Here is a 16,996-nt window from a genome sequence, read left to right as displayed (position 1 = left end):
GACCAGAGTGTGCAGGGCAGCGTGTGCCTCCCAGGGCTTTCCTTCATCTGCCCCAGCCCCTCCTCACTGTTCATTTCTGCCTTTCTTTAAAGCTCTCCTGCTTTTCTCTGGGGTTTGTCTACATTTCTTTTGCTTGTGCTCTTTTGTGCCTCAATTTATACTGTAGCACTAGTCTACCCTATTTACCACTTTTATTTATGTATCTTTTTTTCTTTTACATTTTGAAACAGTAGCCTCAGCTGCCCAGGAACTCACTATGTAGAGCAGGCAGGCCTGCCTTGAACTCAGACATACATCTATTTCTGTCTCCCCAGTGCTGGGATTAAAGTCATACACCGCATACTTGGCAGGTTTTGCTGGCCTGGAACTCAATTATGTAGTCCCAGGTTGGCCTGGAACTCAAGGCCGTCTTTCCTTGGCCTCTTAAGTGTGGGGTTGTAGGCAGGAGCCACTATGCCCAGCTCTGTATAGCAGATTTTGATGTTATCTGTGCCTTTTTCCAACAAGCCTTAGATTCCTCAAATGGCCAAGCATACTCGTTGAATAATTTTGGAGGCAACAAGAAGAGACAGTAACCATGCTAAATGACTTCAAATGCTCTGAAGGCTGTGTACACCTGCAGCATCCGTCAGCCGCACATACCCCACACCCCCACCACTGTCACAGCTCCCACAGAGCACACCTGTGGATTTCTGGCAGGTGCTTGGTTGATCTGACAATGAGTGTTGTGCCTTTGTGTTTTATAAGGGCTTAGACTGTTGGAAAGTCATGGGCATACCGTATTCTCAGGCTATGCTTCTTGGATTACATCACAATGCTACATTTTAAGCAGCACCAAACTTTGGCTTCATCTGCTATATATAAAAGTATAAACTGATTAAAATAGTAGGTTTTACAACTGTCTTGCTTTTGAGGCCCTTTCTCTTAGAAAGGCAATCGGGCTTCCCAGGCAGCTAGCTGATTTGGGCATGCACCGACAAGCAGGGACTTGCTGCCATGTCTGTTATCCTTGTGTGTGAGGGTCTGACTGGCCCACACGTGCCGTTCTTACCAGTGGATGGTAGACGGCTGTGTGGGTAGACTGCTGTTTTTTGGAGCTCACTCTAGCTTCTAGGCATTATACCTAATCAGGCGTATCTGTGCAGGGTACAGGCAGGGAAAGCATGTACAGCAACCTAAAAAATATTGTATTTTCTAAGCAGATGCAATCAGGGCTCTGAAGTGAGATACAATAGTAGAATGTAGTTTTAGCAGAATTAATTTTCACTTGAACTTAACAAAGTCAAGCCACCATCTCAAGGAAACTTCAGATTCAAACCTGAGAAACGGGATAAATAATAATTCATGAGGGATTTGAATGGCCTGACCTGAACTTGGGCCCATGGACCCAGGGCTTCTGTGTTTACCATCTATTTAGCAGTGTCTTTATGGCCTTGGGCAGGTTCTTCACAAAACCAGAAAACACAATCAAATCCAGGAGACAAAGAAAGGTGTTGAGATCTGAGAAGAGCCTCTGAGTGGCTGTTTCCCTCACTCTTTAGCTGTCCTTTGTCAAACCCAGTTCTCGGTCCTTTGTACTCTGTCTCGGCTGGGCTGTCTTTATATCCAGTTTCCTTAGGACACCAGTGTCCTGTGGAAGCAGGTGTCAGGAAGTAGTAGATGCAGAGGCCTAGGATCTGAAGAGTCCCACGAAAGCTGTTTCTGCGATGGGAGTATTATTCACTGAGGCTCACCCCATGATAGAGGCGCCATTGCGGAACAGCCATTGACGTCTGGTGTTTGGGAGCGGAGAGATTTTAAATGGTTGTTTGTGGTTGGAATAGTTACTTCCTGGGTAATTTACTGGAGAATAACCTACATTTTTTGTCTTGTTTTAGGGTGTGAGGCACTGGGGATTTGGACAAATGACTTGTAAACAAAGAAAAAATATAAAAAGACCAGTTTTAGAATATTTTTAGGTTAACAGCAAAATTGAGAGACAAGTAGAGAGATTTCTCTCATTGCATGGTCATACTCACGATAGCGTTCACTGGGATCAACCTGACAGAAGCCACATCCTCACTTTGGCCTGAGAGCATAAATTAATTGAAAGGCCATACCTTCAGCATGCATGCAGCCTCCTGTGCTGGGACAGAAGCTGAGGTGGTCATTTGCAAAACTGATGGTGGACTCTGGCTCATGGATTCAGAGCTTTCCCCCATGTGCTCTTGGCGTTGCTCTTTGGCCTCTGGAGATGTGAATGGCCTGTGGTGCCCCTCGCACAGACAGAAGCCAGGACTAGAATCTTCAAGTTATGCTTTATTTAAAGAGTTGGCCACCTGAGAAGACAGTAGCAGGTTAGCATCCTAGAGGTCTGACTGTATCTCATCTTTAGCCACATGATTATAGGGCTTGTGCCTCTGATAAGGGTCATTTCATAGTCTATAGCTGAAGAATACATTTGTACTTCATACTGTAGGAAGGATGCACACACACACTCACATGCACACATACATGCATGTGCATGCACACAGATCTGTCCTAAGTTGATTGCTCTAGATGCATCCAGAGAACTAACTCAGGGGATCTGAGACCTGGTGACCTTGGTATTTGTCCCCACTGCACCCATGCCACAGGGAGGAGCTGAGAAGGAGAAAAGTCCAGCACAGTGAATCTCAGAGGTAAGATGGACGGCCAGTCAGGACAGACTGACTGCCTTTGTCTCTCCTCCTTAGCTAAGGGGCCAGCATCCACTTCAAAGGCATACCCACAATGCCCTTGCATTCTTCCCTGGGTTCCTAGACTAAAAGTTCCACTATCTCCTGTCAGCACTTTGAGCTGCTTCTAACACATGGGCCTTTTGGGAAGTGTTCAAAGACCAAACTATCGCATACATTTTTTAACGACTTACCTCCTGCGTCTCGGCCTGCCACAGCACCCTGGCTCCAGTCGGTTGTCGGTGGCTAGCTGATCAGACCATGTTCCAAACAGGCAGACACTGTGCTGTAACCGTCAGAGCCGCTCTGTCCTGCTGTTTTGTTCTGTCATGTATGCTACCTCATGGCATTCTTGGAACCCAGTCCTGCTCTGAGGGCTTCTTAGAATACAGATCTGTGCTAATGTAGTGGATTTTTAAATAAAAACAAAGCTAAAAAACGGTTTCTTGTATTTTTTAAAAATATGTGTGTGTGTGAGTCTGTGTGGGTCTCTGTGGGTTTGTATGTGTGAACACAGGGCCTGCAGAACCTAGGAAGGATGTGGGACCTCCTAGAGCTGGTGTTCCAGGTGGGTGTGTAGGTGCTAGGAACTCAGTCCTGGCCTTCTGAAGAGTAGCAAGTACTAGGCCATCTCTGTAACCTCTAAAACATATAATTTTATCATCTCTTCATTCATGTTAAGACTCACTTTTGCTGTTGTCTACAGTGTTCGTCTTTGTACAGATATGATGACTTGTGGCCACCACTGTGCTGTCTGTCTGTCCTTCAGGCTGTCCTCATTGCCCTCAGGGTCTGTGCCTCCGGACACCCCTCTACCCTCCACCCTTTGCTCTGCACTGTGGCAGCCCCTCTCATTTTGCACAGTGTTGTCTTTTCCAGAGGTCACTGCTGGACTTCCCATGTGCAGCCATTTGCTGGCTGTCCTTTACTTTGTGACACACGTGGGACTTTCCTCAACTCATGGCCTGTGCTTGCTTATCCTCTTGGCCTCTGAATGACGTCTTGGTGTTTCTGGTGCTCACAAAGAAAGCTGCTCTCACTTTCTTGGGCATTTTCTGTTTGGGCATATTTTCAGTTCCTTTGGCAGACAGCAGGAGCCCCATTGCTGAATCATGGATAGAGAAGGAAGACTTAGGTTTGTGAGAAACTGCCCAGCTGTCTTCCAAAGGAGCTGTGGCCCTTTGTGTTCCTTCCAGCTGTACAGGAAAGTCACGTGCTCCATGCCCTCCCCAGCCTTTGCATGTTCAGCAGGCGCTTTTCCACCCAGCTCCATCCCAGAGAGAATTTTTAATTGGCATACAATGATTGTACATAGCTATGGGATCCGGTGTAGTATTTCAGTGCATGTGTGCCGAGTGCAGCCTGCGGGGTGGTTGCTATATCCCACCTGAAATGTTTAGTTCATGTTGCTGAGAACATCCAAAGATCTTTAAAAGCTATTCTGAACTGTACAACTATTTGTGGTGAGGCCTACCTACCCCCATGTCCAGCCTCCAGCCCTGCTCTGCAGGTCATTTGCTTTTAGCACCTGCTGGGAGAATACATAGTATTTGTCTTTCTGTGTCGGCTGGCTTCATGGTGGCAGGCCCCAGCTCCACTCCTGTCTGGCCCACTCTAAAGTCAAGTTTTCTGGTTCTTATTGCTGAGTTTGAAGAGTCTATGTGTTTGGGTGGCAGGCTGTGGCTTGTGCTCACTCTGTCTTTGGCAGAACAGATGCTTTTTAATTTCTATGACATCCACTTATCAATCTTTTTTTTTTTTTATGACTTTGTGTGCTGGCTGGCTTTATGTCAACTTGACACACACTACAGTCACTGGAGAGGAGGAACCTCAGCTGAAGCAGTGCCTACCACAGCTCTTAGCAAGCCTGCAGGGCGCGTGTTCTCTGGCCTCCCTGGGCACTGCACATGCATGTATACATACAGGCAAAACACACGTGCACAGCAAATAAGTACGAATCTAGAAGAAGAGATTGAAATTAACACAAACCCAGTCGCCATTTGACGTTTTGAGACTCTATTTAGAAGATGGTTTTGGTATCATTCTGTTTGTTTGTTTGTTTGTTTATGTATCTATTTATTGCTTTTGGTAATTTTTTCTAAAAATCTTAAAAATATAAAAATTTTCTGTTTTTTTTTCTAAGTATGGTTAAGAGATGAATTTCTGTTAAGAGGAATGCATTTTGGAGATTCAGTGTTACAGGTGAGCTAACTCCACAGTGATGTATGTTCTATACAGCATCTGGGTGTGGCTGTCACCTTAAGGAGCGCTCTCTCTCTCTCTCTCTCTCTTTCCTTCCTCCCTCCCCCCTTTTTTTGAGTCTAGATTGGCCTTGAATTTGCAATCTGCCTGCCTTAGCTTCCTAAGTGTTTGCAAATATATTTTCCAAGCACAAAGATAACTTTCTTCCAATGTTGCAACATTATGATTGTTAGCATTTCTTGGAAGATAAATTACTCGGAAACATTTGCTTTATTTTTAGCCATTTATTCCAATTAAACTTGTAAACTCTCTAAAGAAATCATGGTGATGATTGAGCATTTAAGTACTCAGTGGCATGAACTAGTTTGTGGGGCGGGCGTGTGTGCCCAGAATAGCATTGTTTCGGCACCTGCCCCAGGCCTGGAGGGACACTTTGAGTCATCACAGTCAGCCTTTTAATTGGTATTTTGTGGATTTTGTTTAACTTGTCTCAGAGTGTATTTTCCTTGGGAAATGTTTGGACTTTAAGTGCCCAGGAGAGAAGCCCTTTCTAGCATGCACTGTGTGTGACTGTGTAAACTATATGCCTTTATTGTCATTATTCATAGGCTGAACAAACAACTTAAATCTTACGTTGGAGCTTACTCAGAATAGGCTTATTTTAAATAAGGCTGATTTCCAGCCTTCTATTCTGAGGAAAACCTACCACCTAGGACTCAGACTCATTGGCTGTACTGCGTCTTCTGCCCTTGGTTCAGCTGTCGGGAAGGCAGTGACCTTGGGTGCTTTTCTGTGTATGGCTGCTTACTCCCAGGGTTCAGTGTTTTCTGGTAGCTTGCCCGTTGCCTGCCTCTGGCTTCATCACCGCCCTTATGCTGACTTAGGCAGTATTTCTCCAGTCTCTTATCTCTGGGCTTTGATGCATATGTTCTGAAGGTGGCCACCGTGACTTTGGGTAGCAGCAGATGGTAAACCTTCAGGCCGCCACCAGCTATACCGATGCTAAGTTGGGGGGGTTCACGTTTGATGAAGAATCAGAAGTGCATATGAAAGCTTTCACTGCCCAAATACCTTCTAATTAAAAAATTAGCATACGAAAACCTTTGCAGCTGCCTGGGCATTTGAAGAAAATGAAAATTAGTTGTTTTCTTAGAAATGCAGTTATTTATTTATCATATTTATCAGTGCAGTTTCTCATTGCTGTGCCTCCTAACAGTTCTTCCTCTGTTGTCCCAGTTTGATTTTGGCAGGAGTCGAGGCAGCAGCCAGGTGATTAGGGCTCAAATAGGGGCCTTTAGAAGCCACAGAAGCGTGTACACTCTAAATTAAGGCACTTTGAACTTGAATAGATAGATAGATAGATAGATAGATAGATAGATAGATAGATAGATAGAGGGGGGAACGCTAATGTCACATGGTTCTGGTAGATTTGATCTGCTGTTTGCTACCTTGGAAGATATTAGATATTTCTAGATTAAATTTATGCTTGAAGATCTCAGCCTGTCCCAGGATTACCAGTCTTTGTGTGATGGAACAGGTGCCATTTCACCCCAGGTCACAGGCAGGGCTCTGCGGGTTGCCTGATCCTCCCAAAGTGGTTCATTAAACTGGAAGTTCCAGCATAGAGAAGATTTGGTTCCATCCCAGGAAACTTAACAATATTGTGCATAAGTCCTAGAAGCCGGATGCACTTGCTACCCAAGTGGCTTCTCGAGGGTAGGGGGCGAGACTGTCTTGGCTGGAGCTGAGTATCCAGGTGACATGACTTTTCAAACTTCATTTCTGAGCAGAGAACTTCTGGGAGACCAAAGGTGGGCTGGCTTCTGGTCTTTCAGGAGGGGCGTCTTTATGGTGTGTTTTAGCCACTGCTCCTGCTGCTGTAGCTTTGGGCTGCTCATTTCCTGGTTTCTGTTTTTTTGGACAGAGTGCCAGTAACATCAACATTGTGATACTTGTGTGAGAGACTTGGTGTCTGAGTGGCCCTACCCTTTTTTTTTTTTTTTTTTTTTTTTAAATTCTGGTAGGTGAAGTTTTGTAAGTGACGGCTTGTGAGCGTGGGCATGGGCAAAACTCAAATGTGAGGAGGACATGCTTGAGTTTTGTGGACAGGGCATGGACCTGGATGCATCTGGGGTCACAGACTTGGGGCCACAGCGTGAACCACAGACATCGGAACCCTGTCCCTGATCTGTGCAGATGCCAGAAGCCATGTGGAAGCCTGTAATTCCTGCTTCCAAGGTCCAGAGGGAACCCTTGAAAAGGGCTGAGGGATGCTGGGTGTCTCCTTTCACAGCAGATGACGTCCAGCAGGGGTCCAGGAGCAGAGGGACTCAGCTCATCATACTGGGGGCAAACCACTGGGAGTTTGACCACACCAGTGACTAAGAAGATAACACAAAGTAGACTCTGTTTTCCTTGCTGGATGTGGGTCACAAGGGTGTGGGTCACAAGGGTATGGGGAGGGCTGAGAAGCGAGTGTGATGGGGTGGACACTGGGAAGTCCCCAAAGAGTCAATAGAAGTATTGTGTCGAGGCGGGGGAGGGGGGTGTGAAGCTCAGTGGGTTTAGATAGAATCTGGAGAGCCTGTGTTCACTGACACATCACTGGGGTAGTGGAGGTTTGGGGCTGCCCGTTTGGTGCACACAGACGCACATGTCTGCAGAATGGCGATGTTTTAATGCTCCCATAAGAAATCACTTAAATATTTGTCAAGTCCGGTGTGGCCTATTTTGAGAAGAGAATGTAGCATGAGGTACCATCTTTTTCTCCCCCAACTATGAGGTAAATGGTTGGTAAGTTTTCTCTCCCTTGTGTATCGCTCTCTCCTCCTTTCTGAGTGTGCGTGGTCATGGTTCTGGTGGGGCTGAAGCACAGATGAGTTTGGTCAATAACTTAAGTTGCTCTCCCCCGACCCCCTCAAACAATGCTCTGCCACTGTGGGCAGAGATGGAGCAGCCCTTTCTGTCAGGCAGTACGCTAATATGTACGTGTGAAAAATGAAAGAGAGAAATATGTTAATTGTGTTCTTTCAATAAGATATGCTGTCCGAGGTAATTATTTCATGACAGTGTTAGTAATAGTACTTGTTTTATCATGAAATAAAAGATGGTTTTAGGAGCCTTTTATTGAGAAGACAATTGTATCAAATTAGTACAAATTAGATTTTTGTCTTTATAAAGGTGAGCAAACCCATGAGCAGTTTTTAAATTGTGTTTGAGTCTACAAATGAACAAATTCAGTTTGAGGGTTAAAGACGCTGTTATTTTGTCCTTTATGCTGACAGCTTCATTACAGATTGGCCTACTATTGGCATTAAAAACATGTCTGGCTCCTTATGATCTGTGTGCACGCGACTATGATATTGATGCTATACCACTGTTCATTAAGGACTCACTTCAACGAGGCTGCAGTGTATAAATGTGGAGAGATACAGATGTTAAATGCAGTCGTTTTTCTTGGTGTACAGCCTATGGCTAATAATTTCCAAGTGGCTAAAGCTCTTGTTAGCAGGAGTGCTGGCGTGTTAAGAACAGCGCTATAAATAACTTTAAGAATGAAACTTGAAGGTGCTTCTTTTAAAGACTATTGTTAACTAAACATTATTGCCAAACAGATGGGGAGCAGTCGCCAGCCTGATGTTTTTAGGTCTAATTATATTATCACCAGCCCTGTACGGCTCAGTTGAAGAGGTGTACCCAGAGGCCAATTTATAATCATTTAGGCAACACCTGTTTGGGAGAAATTGACAGTCAAAGGGCACATTTAAAAAAAAAAATCACATATGTTCTTGTGTTTATTACCTCAATGTGAACGTTGTCGAGTGGCAAGCAAAGTTGGTGAGAGAAGAAAGCCCAAATATACCCGTGCTTTCCACCAGGTTTGTCCGTCCTCACTGGCCCTTTTATGTAATCTGCTTCATGCTTCATGGCTGAGTGAGACCAGCAAGGAGAGGACCCCCCCCCCCCCGCCCCTTCCCAATTCCTGCAGGAGTATTCTATTCTGACAGGCAGGAGGCTTCTGGTAAGAAAAAGTTGTCGGGCCTCACCTTTCACCCCAGAGATGGTTTTCATTTTCTTTGCAAATACAACTGGCCCTCTGGGGAGTCACATAAAGAGTTGTACATTGATGCAAAACCTGACGAGGTGCTAGGAGCACAGATGCCTCCACAGAGCCCACCACTGTCCATCGCCTTATGTGTGGAGGAGACCATTGAAGGACTGTGAGTGCATTTCCAGGGCCATCTTGTGAAGAACGTGTCAGGAGCCCTGCCTGCCGGCAGTGAAGGAGGGGATAGGTCTCTCTGTGTGCAAGCACCCAAAGCCCATGTCTTCCTTGCACCTATGGTCATCCATCCTTCCTTAGTCTTTTTTTCTGCTGTTCTTCAGCCCTGAGTTACGTGGAGCAGCCTGGCTTCTGTCACTTCCTTATTCCTTCTGCAGGGTTTCCTTGTCAGTCCTTCAGGGGGTTCCTGTTGAATGGGCAGATGGCTGCTCCACCTTGTGCTCCGTCTCACATCTGAATCGTTCTTTCCTTGTAATGCCCCTCTTCTGGTTGCTTCCGTACCCACTGCAGTGTGCCAGATGTGTAACTAACATACTGTTTGCACGTGTGCAGGGCAGTTTAGCGATGAAAGATGTTGCGCTGGAGCTAGCTGGCTGGGTATACATGTCACCCTTCTTTGCTTGGTAGCTTTTAAAGCAGGGTCAGCTAACATTTCACAGTTGCTTGCTCACCCTTGAACTTGGTTGATAAGAGATGTGCACTAGCTTGGGATGTTGAGAGTGCCCCATGATCGCAGTCTGAACCCCAGTACTGTGGTCGTGTGACTTTGTGGGGAGTGCTTAGATATAAACCCTCAGTCCTGACTTCGTTTCCAAACTCCATTGACACCTTGCTGCCTATCTTCTGTGTTCTTACTGAACCTGCTAGCTGTGTCCTTAAAACACAAACACCATTTCTACCCTACTGTCATCAGAGCCGATCACAGCGGAGTTAGCTGTCTGAAGACCCTAGTCAGAGGCCTTGCTGTGGTGTGTGGAGGACCTGCCACTATGCACACTCACACTGCTAACAGGCTGCCCTGCTTGCACAGTTGGAGGAATGAGCTGTCCCCTTGCTGGTGGTTAGGTTAGCTCAGGGCTGTTCTTTGCTTCTAAATGTTGCTTGCTCCTCTCAAGCTCTCTCTGAGCTTCAGTTGTACCCCTTTGGTTCTTGCCTATGTGGGTGGGTCTACATCCTAGCCAGCTCCTTCTCATACTGGGAAGACCCTTTACCATGTCACTCTGAAATTCATGTGATTCAACATTACCTACTTGGACAACCCAGGTGATCTGGAAGGTCCATTTCCATCATTTCTGTCAAGTCCTTTCTACTACAGCAGAGTCTGCTCAGAGATTCTTGAGTGGGGTGTGAGCATGTCTGGGGACCATGACACTGTCTGTGACATTCCCATAAGGATTTTGACATCTGGTTGGGAGATGACAAATGAGCAAATGAAACCAAACTGAAGAGTTTGAGATGCTGTAATAGAAGTCAGTACCATATAAATGTGAGGACAAAGGAAGAGGCATCAGTATTAATAAGAGAGACAGAGAGATTGACATTTGAGCTAAATATGGAGAGATGAACAGTTGTTTGAGTAAGTGGCTGGGGGAATATTCCGTAGAGAAGCTGCAATAATAGTGACAGCAGTCATGACCCTGGACGGACTCTGTAAGATCATCTCAGAGCCGAGGTCCTACATGGTGGCTGCCCTGGTCATCTTTCATCATAGCATCACACCCAGGGCCTCATGTCAGCCATGAGTGGAACAAGAGCGGTAGCTAAGGCGGTAGCCAATGCTGATTACCCACATCGGACATGGTAAATGCTTAAAATGAGGAGGGAGAAGAAGCAGGAGGTGGTTAGGAAGGCCCAGGGGGTGCAGTTCCTTTGTTGAGTTGGATGCTGGCTTTGTAGTTGGAGAACTGAGAGACTTGGAGCTTGGGTTTGGGATCTCTGCAGGACATTTGTGAGGTGTTTGTGTGAATAACATTGTATTACCACACAGGCTGGTTTAAATAGTGCAGGTGAGACACTCGAGAGGCTGTCAGAGAGGATGTCAGCAAGCCTCTGTAATGCCAAAAGAAAGGTAGTGGCAGACACTCACTGGTCTTTGTGGCCTATCTCTGCCATAGTATTTAGCAAAAATAAGCCGCAGGTGTGGTAAGATTTATCCTTGTTTCCTTCTCCCAGGCTGTCAGGGGTGGCCATTCAAGGGGGGGGGGCTGTGTGCAAAATGAAGGTCTTGTCCTGATTGTCTTGTTCTTACAGAGACATGGAACAGTGATACATCTGAACACACTTAGAAAAGAAGCCTTGCCTGGTCTTTTTGACCGCAGAGCTGTGCAGTGTGCGGGGGAAGCTGGGGGGTCTGTCACAACGCCTTGGCTGTCATCTGGGCAGAGCTAGTCTCTGGTTGGGGTGGGGCATCAGGGCTGGACAGATCTTAACTATGGAGTCAGTAGGATTTGCTCTGGTCCAGAGTAGAGAAGGAGTACCCATGGGATGCCTGAGATGGCGCTCGAGTCTCAGTTATGGAGATCCTGTTAGAGTGGGCTGCTGAAAGATCACAGAAGGTTGACACTTTATCAATTTTAATACAATTACTTCCTCTTCACCATGTGAGAAAATTCTTTGACTGTGCACTCCATCCACTGCCACCTTGTTTTGGGGTTTTCCCACTTTCAAGGCTGGCCTTGTTTGCACCAGCCGTCTGCCACCAACTTCCAGTTGCAACAGCTGCATGTGTACCATGCTCGCCATGTGCCGCACTTTTAAGAAACATATTTTAAAAATAAATCTAGGAAGCACAGTGATGTTTCTGTGCTATAGCAGTTTTAGAAAAGGAAATTGTAATAAAATTTTTGGGACAGGTAAGGTTTTTTTAAAAAGTCTTTTCAGAAATTATAATTTTGGGAAGAATCACAGCCAGGACCTGATTCTTTGTCTCTCAAATTCAAGAGCTGATGCTTCATTATATATTGCTAAATTTATTAATTGTATCTCTTACTTAGGTTTTACTTGTAATGGACACAAGGACAGAACAGACATTCATTTTAAAAGTAAGTAGAATTTGTAAGTTTAGTGAATTTAAAAATTGACTTTCAAAAATAAACATACTTTTGAAAGAAAACTATTTTTACATGGCACTTGAGTGGTTATGTTTTTAGTGGTCAGTATTTCTGTTGTTTGCAGTTGACAAATATGGTGTCGCTTCCGTTTAGAAAGTTTTTAGTTTAGAGAATGTGTGATCTGAATGCATGGACCGCAGGCTTTGCTCCAGATGTGCTGTTCCGGTTCATGGGGGTCCATGGGCTTCAGGTGAGCTGATTATACCTCCTAAAAGCTGACTTCTGCAGACGCTCTTAGCAGAGAGCTGTGTCCCGGCCTGGTCTTTAGTGCAGATGCAGTACATAATTAAGTGGACAGTTGTAGTTTTGATACTGTTGTTGGGGTGGTTTGCAATAGTATGTCTTCTAAATGTATCCTGATCAAACATCCCATAGTGTCCAAAACGGCGGCTCGCCCTAAGCATCCATTTTCTCCTGCTGATCAGGCATGACAGGAGGTCACACTGACGTGGGTGAAGATGGCCACTCTTTATGAACAGTCCACGCCCCACACCCAGTGGTGTTTACCTAGCATCTTAAAACCTGCGTGTAACACCAGAATGCACAAATCTTGTGCTTTTGGTGATTTGTCGTTAGTGTTTTGGAAAAGAATTTAAAAGTTGCTGCTTCATGCAGGATACCCCTGGTGTCTGGAGAATGTGACTCGAACTGGCTGCTGCCTTAAAGACATACACAAGGAAAATCAAACTTAGAGGTCACAGAGAAATAACCGTGTGTCATCCTGATGACTTAGTTTGAGAGCATCGCTAATAAAAACACTGACCCACGTAATTGATTTTAATGGCAGCTTTGTGGCATCTTCTGTTGTCTGGATTCACGCCAGATGCCATCAGCGGAGCCTCTGGGGACCGAGGGGCACAGAGCAGCAGATGAGTGGTTTCTCGAGCCCCGAGTAACTCGGATAGATTAGTTTGGTTGATAAACACTGAGCACAGCAGGCTCCAAAGGCAACCACGGGTACAGCTGACCTTTTTGTTCTCTGTCAGGGTCTGAGGAGAAGCAGCGAGTGCAGCAGGAGCAGACAGACCATCATCCCCCGCTGCGTGCCCAACATGGTGCGTCTGCACACGTACATCGTCTCGGAGGAATCCGTGTTCCTCGTGCTGCAGCGCGCCGAAGGTGGGTTGGCCCTGAGGAGTGTCGCCTGTGCCGAGTTGCTTTGCCTGTCATTTCATGAGCATGGACTCTGTCTCCTGACTCCTGCTCAGCCTCCTTGCTCTGAGTTTTGAGGGAACAGGACAACCCAGGTGATGGGCCAGCATCACTCACTGACCTGTGAGACAATCCTCATGCGTGCAGTTTGCTAGGAGATTTACTGACAGAATGAGAGCTTCAGTGCGCGCCGAGAGAGCGAGGCTTTATTTAGAGATTTAATTCTGTTCCCTTGTCTGCACTAAAAAGCTACACTTACGTTAGATGACTAAAAAAAGCATCCCCTGCAGAATTAATTAATTGCTTCCTTCAGAGGGAATGCAAGGGTGTTTGCTTAACATTTGACATTGCCTCGTTTCTGATCTGAGTCTCATGAACACAGCATCTCACTGGCATCAGCGTGGGTACAAAGCCGAGGCCTGGGCTCCGCCTTCAGCTGCATTGGAGCACAGGTGGCAGAAGGCACTCATTCGATGAGTCGTGTTGCCTGATAGCACCTGAATTTAAATACATATCCTTTTATTTAGGTGACTACCGAATCTGAAAATAAATTCACATAACATGTATTGCCTTTTGGTGTTAAAACAGGTATTCTTAAAATAATGAAGAAAATATAAATTATTTTCTACTCTTACCTGTAGAAAGCGTCCTTCCTTACTGTATATTGAAAATGAAATACTCTATGAAAATACTCTATTTTTATAATAGACATAACATTTGAATTTAATACCTTTTTCTCAGGAAAAAGAGACACTGCCTTTTGGAATGATGTCTCTTATGATAACTAATGCAAGGTTTTTGGTGGGGGCAGTAAGGTACTAATGTTGTTATGGTGGAGCCTGCACAAGATAACGAGGTGGAGGGAAGACCCCACATGCAGTGTTTAATAGGGGATTCAGAGGGGCTCCACGGCTCACAGGTAGTAAGAGAGTTAATTGCGTGTGTGAATTGGATAACTAATTCACCTTTGTTCAGACATTATAGACAGCTTTTATCTGAGGATACCAGTGCATTACAGACATTATTGAATTAGAGGTCATGTCATCTGATAGCGAAATACAGCCACCTCTGGTGTGGAACAAAATAACTTGCGTAGTAATAATCCATAATAATTTAGAACAAGGTCAGTAGGATGAATGTAATTATGGTCAATATTCTATTACCCGGTGTGGATTATTCATGTTGGAGATTATCTGTGGCAGAGCTTCAACCCTCGCTTACCTCCGCTGTGTGTAGCTTGCCTTCTTCCTCTTCTCGGCCCTCCACGTCACACTTGTCTTTCCTCTGCCATCTTCCCTTCTGCCTCTCAGGACTGAGACTGTAGCTGGTGCTGGTTTAATGTGGTGTGCCGTGTCACAGTGCTCCGAGGGCCCGGACAGATGGAAACACAATCACAGACTGTCATGGACTCGTGAATGTCTCTCCTTCCAAATGTCTGTGGCTAAATTTTCTAGAAGTCTTTGTGATGTTAAGAAAGTTATGGCAAGGAGGAGCCTCGGCTCATTTGCTCTTAGCAGTTGATTGAGTGTGTGCCACACACTGAGCTGGGTTTCCCGTGAACAAAGCAGGACAAGAACCTGCCCCCTTCCACACCTCCACACTTACTGCCCCCTTCCACACTTCCACACTCACTGCTGCTGTGGAGCTGGACAAGGAAAAGCAAAAAGCAATCAAGTACTGCACACGTGTGGGGCCTTTGCTCTGATGCCTGGCTGACACGGGTGACCTCCCTCCCGAGTGACAGCGAGGGGACTGCCTCACGTCATGTGCTCCAGGAGCCCTCTCTGAAATGGTGACATTTAGGAAGAGTTGAGTCACAAAACCCTACCATTTGCATGTAAGGTCCAAGGACAGGGCAGTGTGACAACACGGTATTTGATGACCGAGAAAGGAGATGGTGGCTGTGGTGTGGCCGTGAGGACAGTCATTTTTGTTGTGGAGAAGCATGCAGCATCGTGGCAGGGTAAGAGCTGATTCATACCTCACAAGCTCACTCACTGGCCAGGTATGGTGATATGAGGCACTCATCCCAGAGTGGGAGAGGGCCACTTCTGATGGCAGCCTGGGTCACATGAGATCTGATTTCTAACAGAGTCAGAAGGGTCCCTCCTTGTTGTATGGAGGTGGTGCTGCAGTTGAGAACATGAATGCCTTCCTCAAGGGTGAGACCCAGAGTTCCAGTAGCCATTTGCTGGCAGCACTCTCAAAGTCTCCATTCCCTAGCAGCACCACAGAGGGAGCCACACTCATAGCCTGTGGGAGGGTGGCACACTTAGGTCTCCAGACCTCAGTGTCGGTGCTGCTGGTAGGTAGGGTGTTTGTTAGCATCTGAATGTCTGTGCCTACACTCAATTTTTGTTGTTTGAGCCTGAACACATTTTGAAAGTAGAACTGACTGACAGGAATTTGCCTTGCCATACTCCAGGGTGTTTGGCTAGAAATGTTAAAAATGGGGCTTCCATTTAGCAAGTTGTGCGAAAAATAGAGTTGGAAAAAAATGGCTTCAGTTTTGGACACATGAATTAGAGATAGTATGCATGAATGTAGAGTTCATGTGTGTGCACGTGCATGTGCATGCTTGTGGAGGTCAGATGTCGGCTGTACATGTTGTTCCTTAGATGCTCTTCCTGTTGTGTTGAGGCATGGTTTTTTACTTGGCTTGGGGTCTGCCAAGGAGGCTGGTCTGGCGAGCTGGCAAGGTCCAGGGATCCTCTGAGCTCTGGGGTTCTAAGGATCCACCACACCCAGTTTTCTCATGGGGCCTGGTGATTGCCCGGCAAGCACTTTTGTGAATGGGCCATTTCCCCAGCTCAGAGATGTTTGTTACTGCCCAGATGGAAGTAGGCAGCAGACATAGCTTTAGTGGCACAGTCCGAGTTAGCATGCGTACAGTCCTGTGTCCACAAACGAAGCTTAGAAGACAGGTATCAGATAGTCATTGCTCTTTTAACCATTTCCTTAGCTCTATTTGAGGGAGCAAATGGGAAATAGTCTTCAGTCAAGGCCGTGAGTATTGATGTTAAGAGACTAGAGGCTATAGAATGTTCTTCAGCCTGGCCATGAGTGGAATGTTCACTGTGTGGCATGTTCTCAGTTCTCAGTCAGGGAACAGGGAATGATGAGGTTAGAAGCCCTCAGCTGTGAGAGCAGAGTGAGGCAGATGGGGGTGGGAGGGCAAAGCGGGGCAGAGCGGGGCATGGAGAGCTTCCTGCCAGTCTCTTCCAGTAGTTGGGTTTTAAGACTATTAGCACACCAACTCCAGCTCTGTGGAGTGATGTGACCATTCCTATTCCAGCCAGTGTTTCATTCTGGCTGTAAAAACTGAGGCTTCTTTTTTTTTTTTTTTTTTTTCTTGTGGAGATGATATCCTTCTGTGACCAGGCTGTCTTTGAACCTGTAATCCCCCTGCCTCAGCCTCCATAGTGCAGAGATAACAGGTCTGTGCCACCCTGCCTATTACTTCTGTTCCTGTGTTTTAATGCAAACGGATCTAATATGCTGCCTCTGACCTGCATGCCATCGTAGCAGTGCACATTAGACACCTTCTGAGCTTAGTTAGAGCTGTGTTATAAAAGGTCACATTGAGTCCCGGGTCTCAAGAAGCAGAGTCAGGCAGATACCTGTGAGTTTAAGGCCAGCCTGGTTGACATAGTGAGTACCAGGCCAGCCAGGGCTAGGTAGCTTACCTAATGAGACCTTCCCCTCCCCTCCCCTTCCCTCCCCTCTCCTCCTATTCCTTTCCTTCTTTTTGGAAGAAAATGTTCTCTGGGTGT

General features: G+C 46.0%; 1 protein-coding gene across 5 annotated transcripts in view; it reads left to right on the top strand.

Annotated features, from left to right (window-relative positions):
* Nucleotides 1-16,996, top strand: part of Rps6kc1 (ribosomal protein S6 kinase C1) — a 146,279-nt gene that overhangs the window by 99,396 nt on the left and 29,887 nt on the right. For all 5 annotated transcript variants that reach the window (XM_029476266.2, XM_021159114.3, XM_029476274.2 and 2 more), the window contains 2 exons: nt 11,955-12,002; nt 13,058-13,190. In XM_029476266.2, the coding sequence (XP_029332126.1) occupies nt 11,955-12,002; nt 13,058-13,190 (181 nt within the window). The remainder of the gene's footprint in view (nt 1-11,954; nt 12,003-13,057; nt 13,191-16,996) is intronic.

This window comes from Mus caroli, unplaced genomic scaffold (genome assembly GCF_978045245.1).
Source record: "Mus caroli unplaced genomic scaffold, Mus_caroli_1 scaffold_1, whole genome shotgun sequence".
NCBI classification, from domain to species: domain Eukaryota; kingdom Metazoa; phylum Chordata; class Mammalia; order Rodentia; family Muridae; genus Mus; species Mus caroli.
Note: the sequence above shows the minus strand (reverse complement) of the source record. Positions and strands in the feature narration are given on the sequence as shown.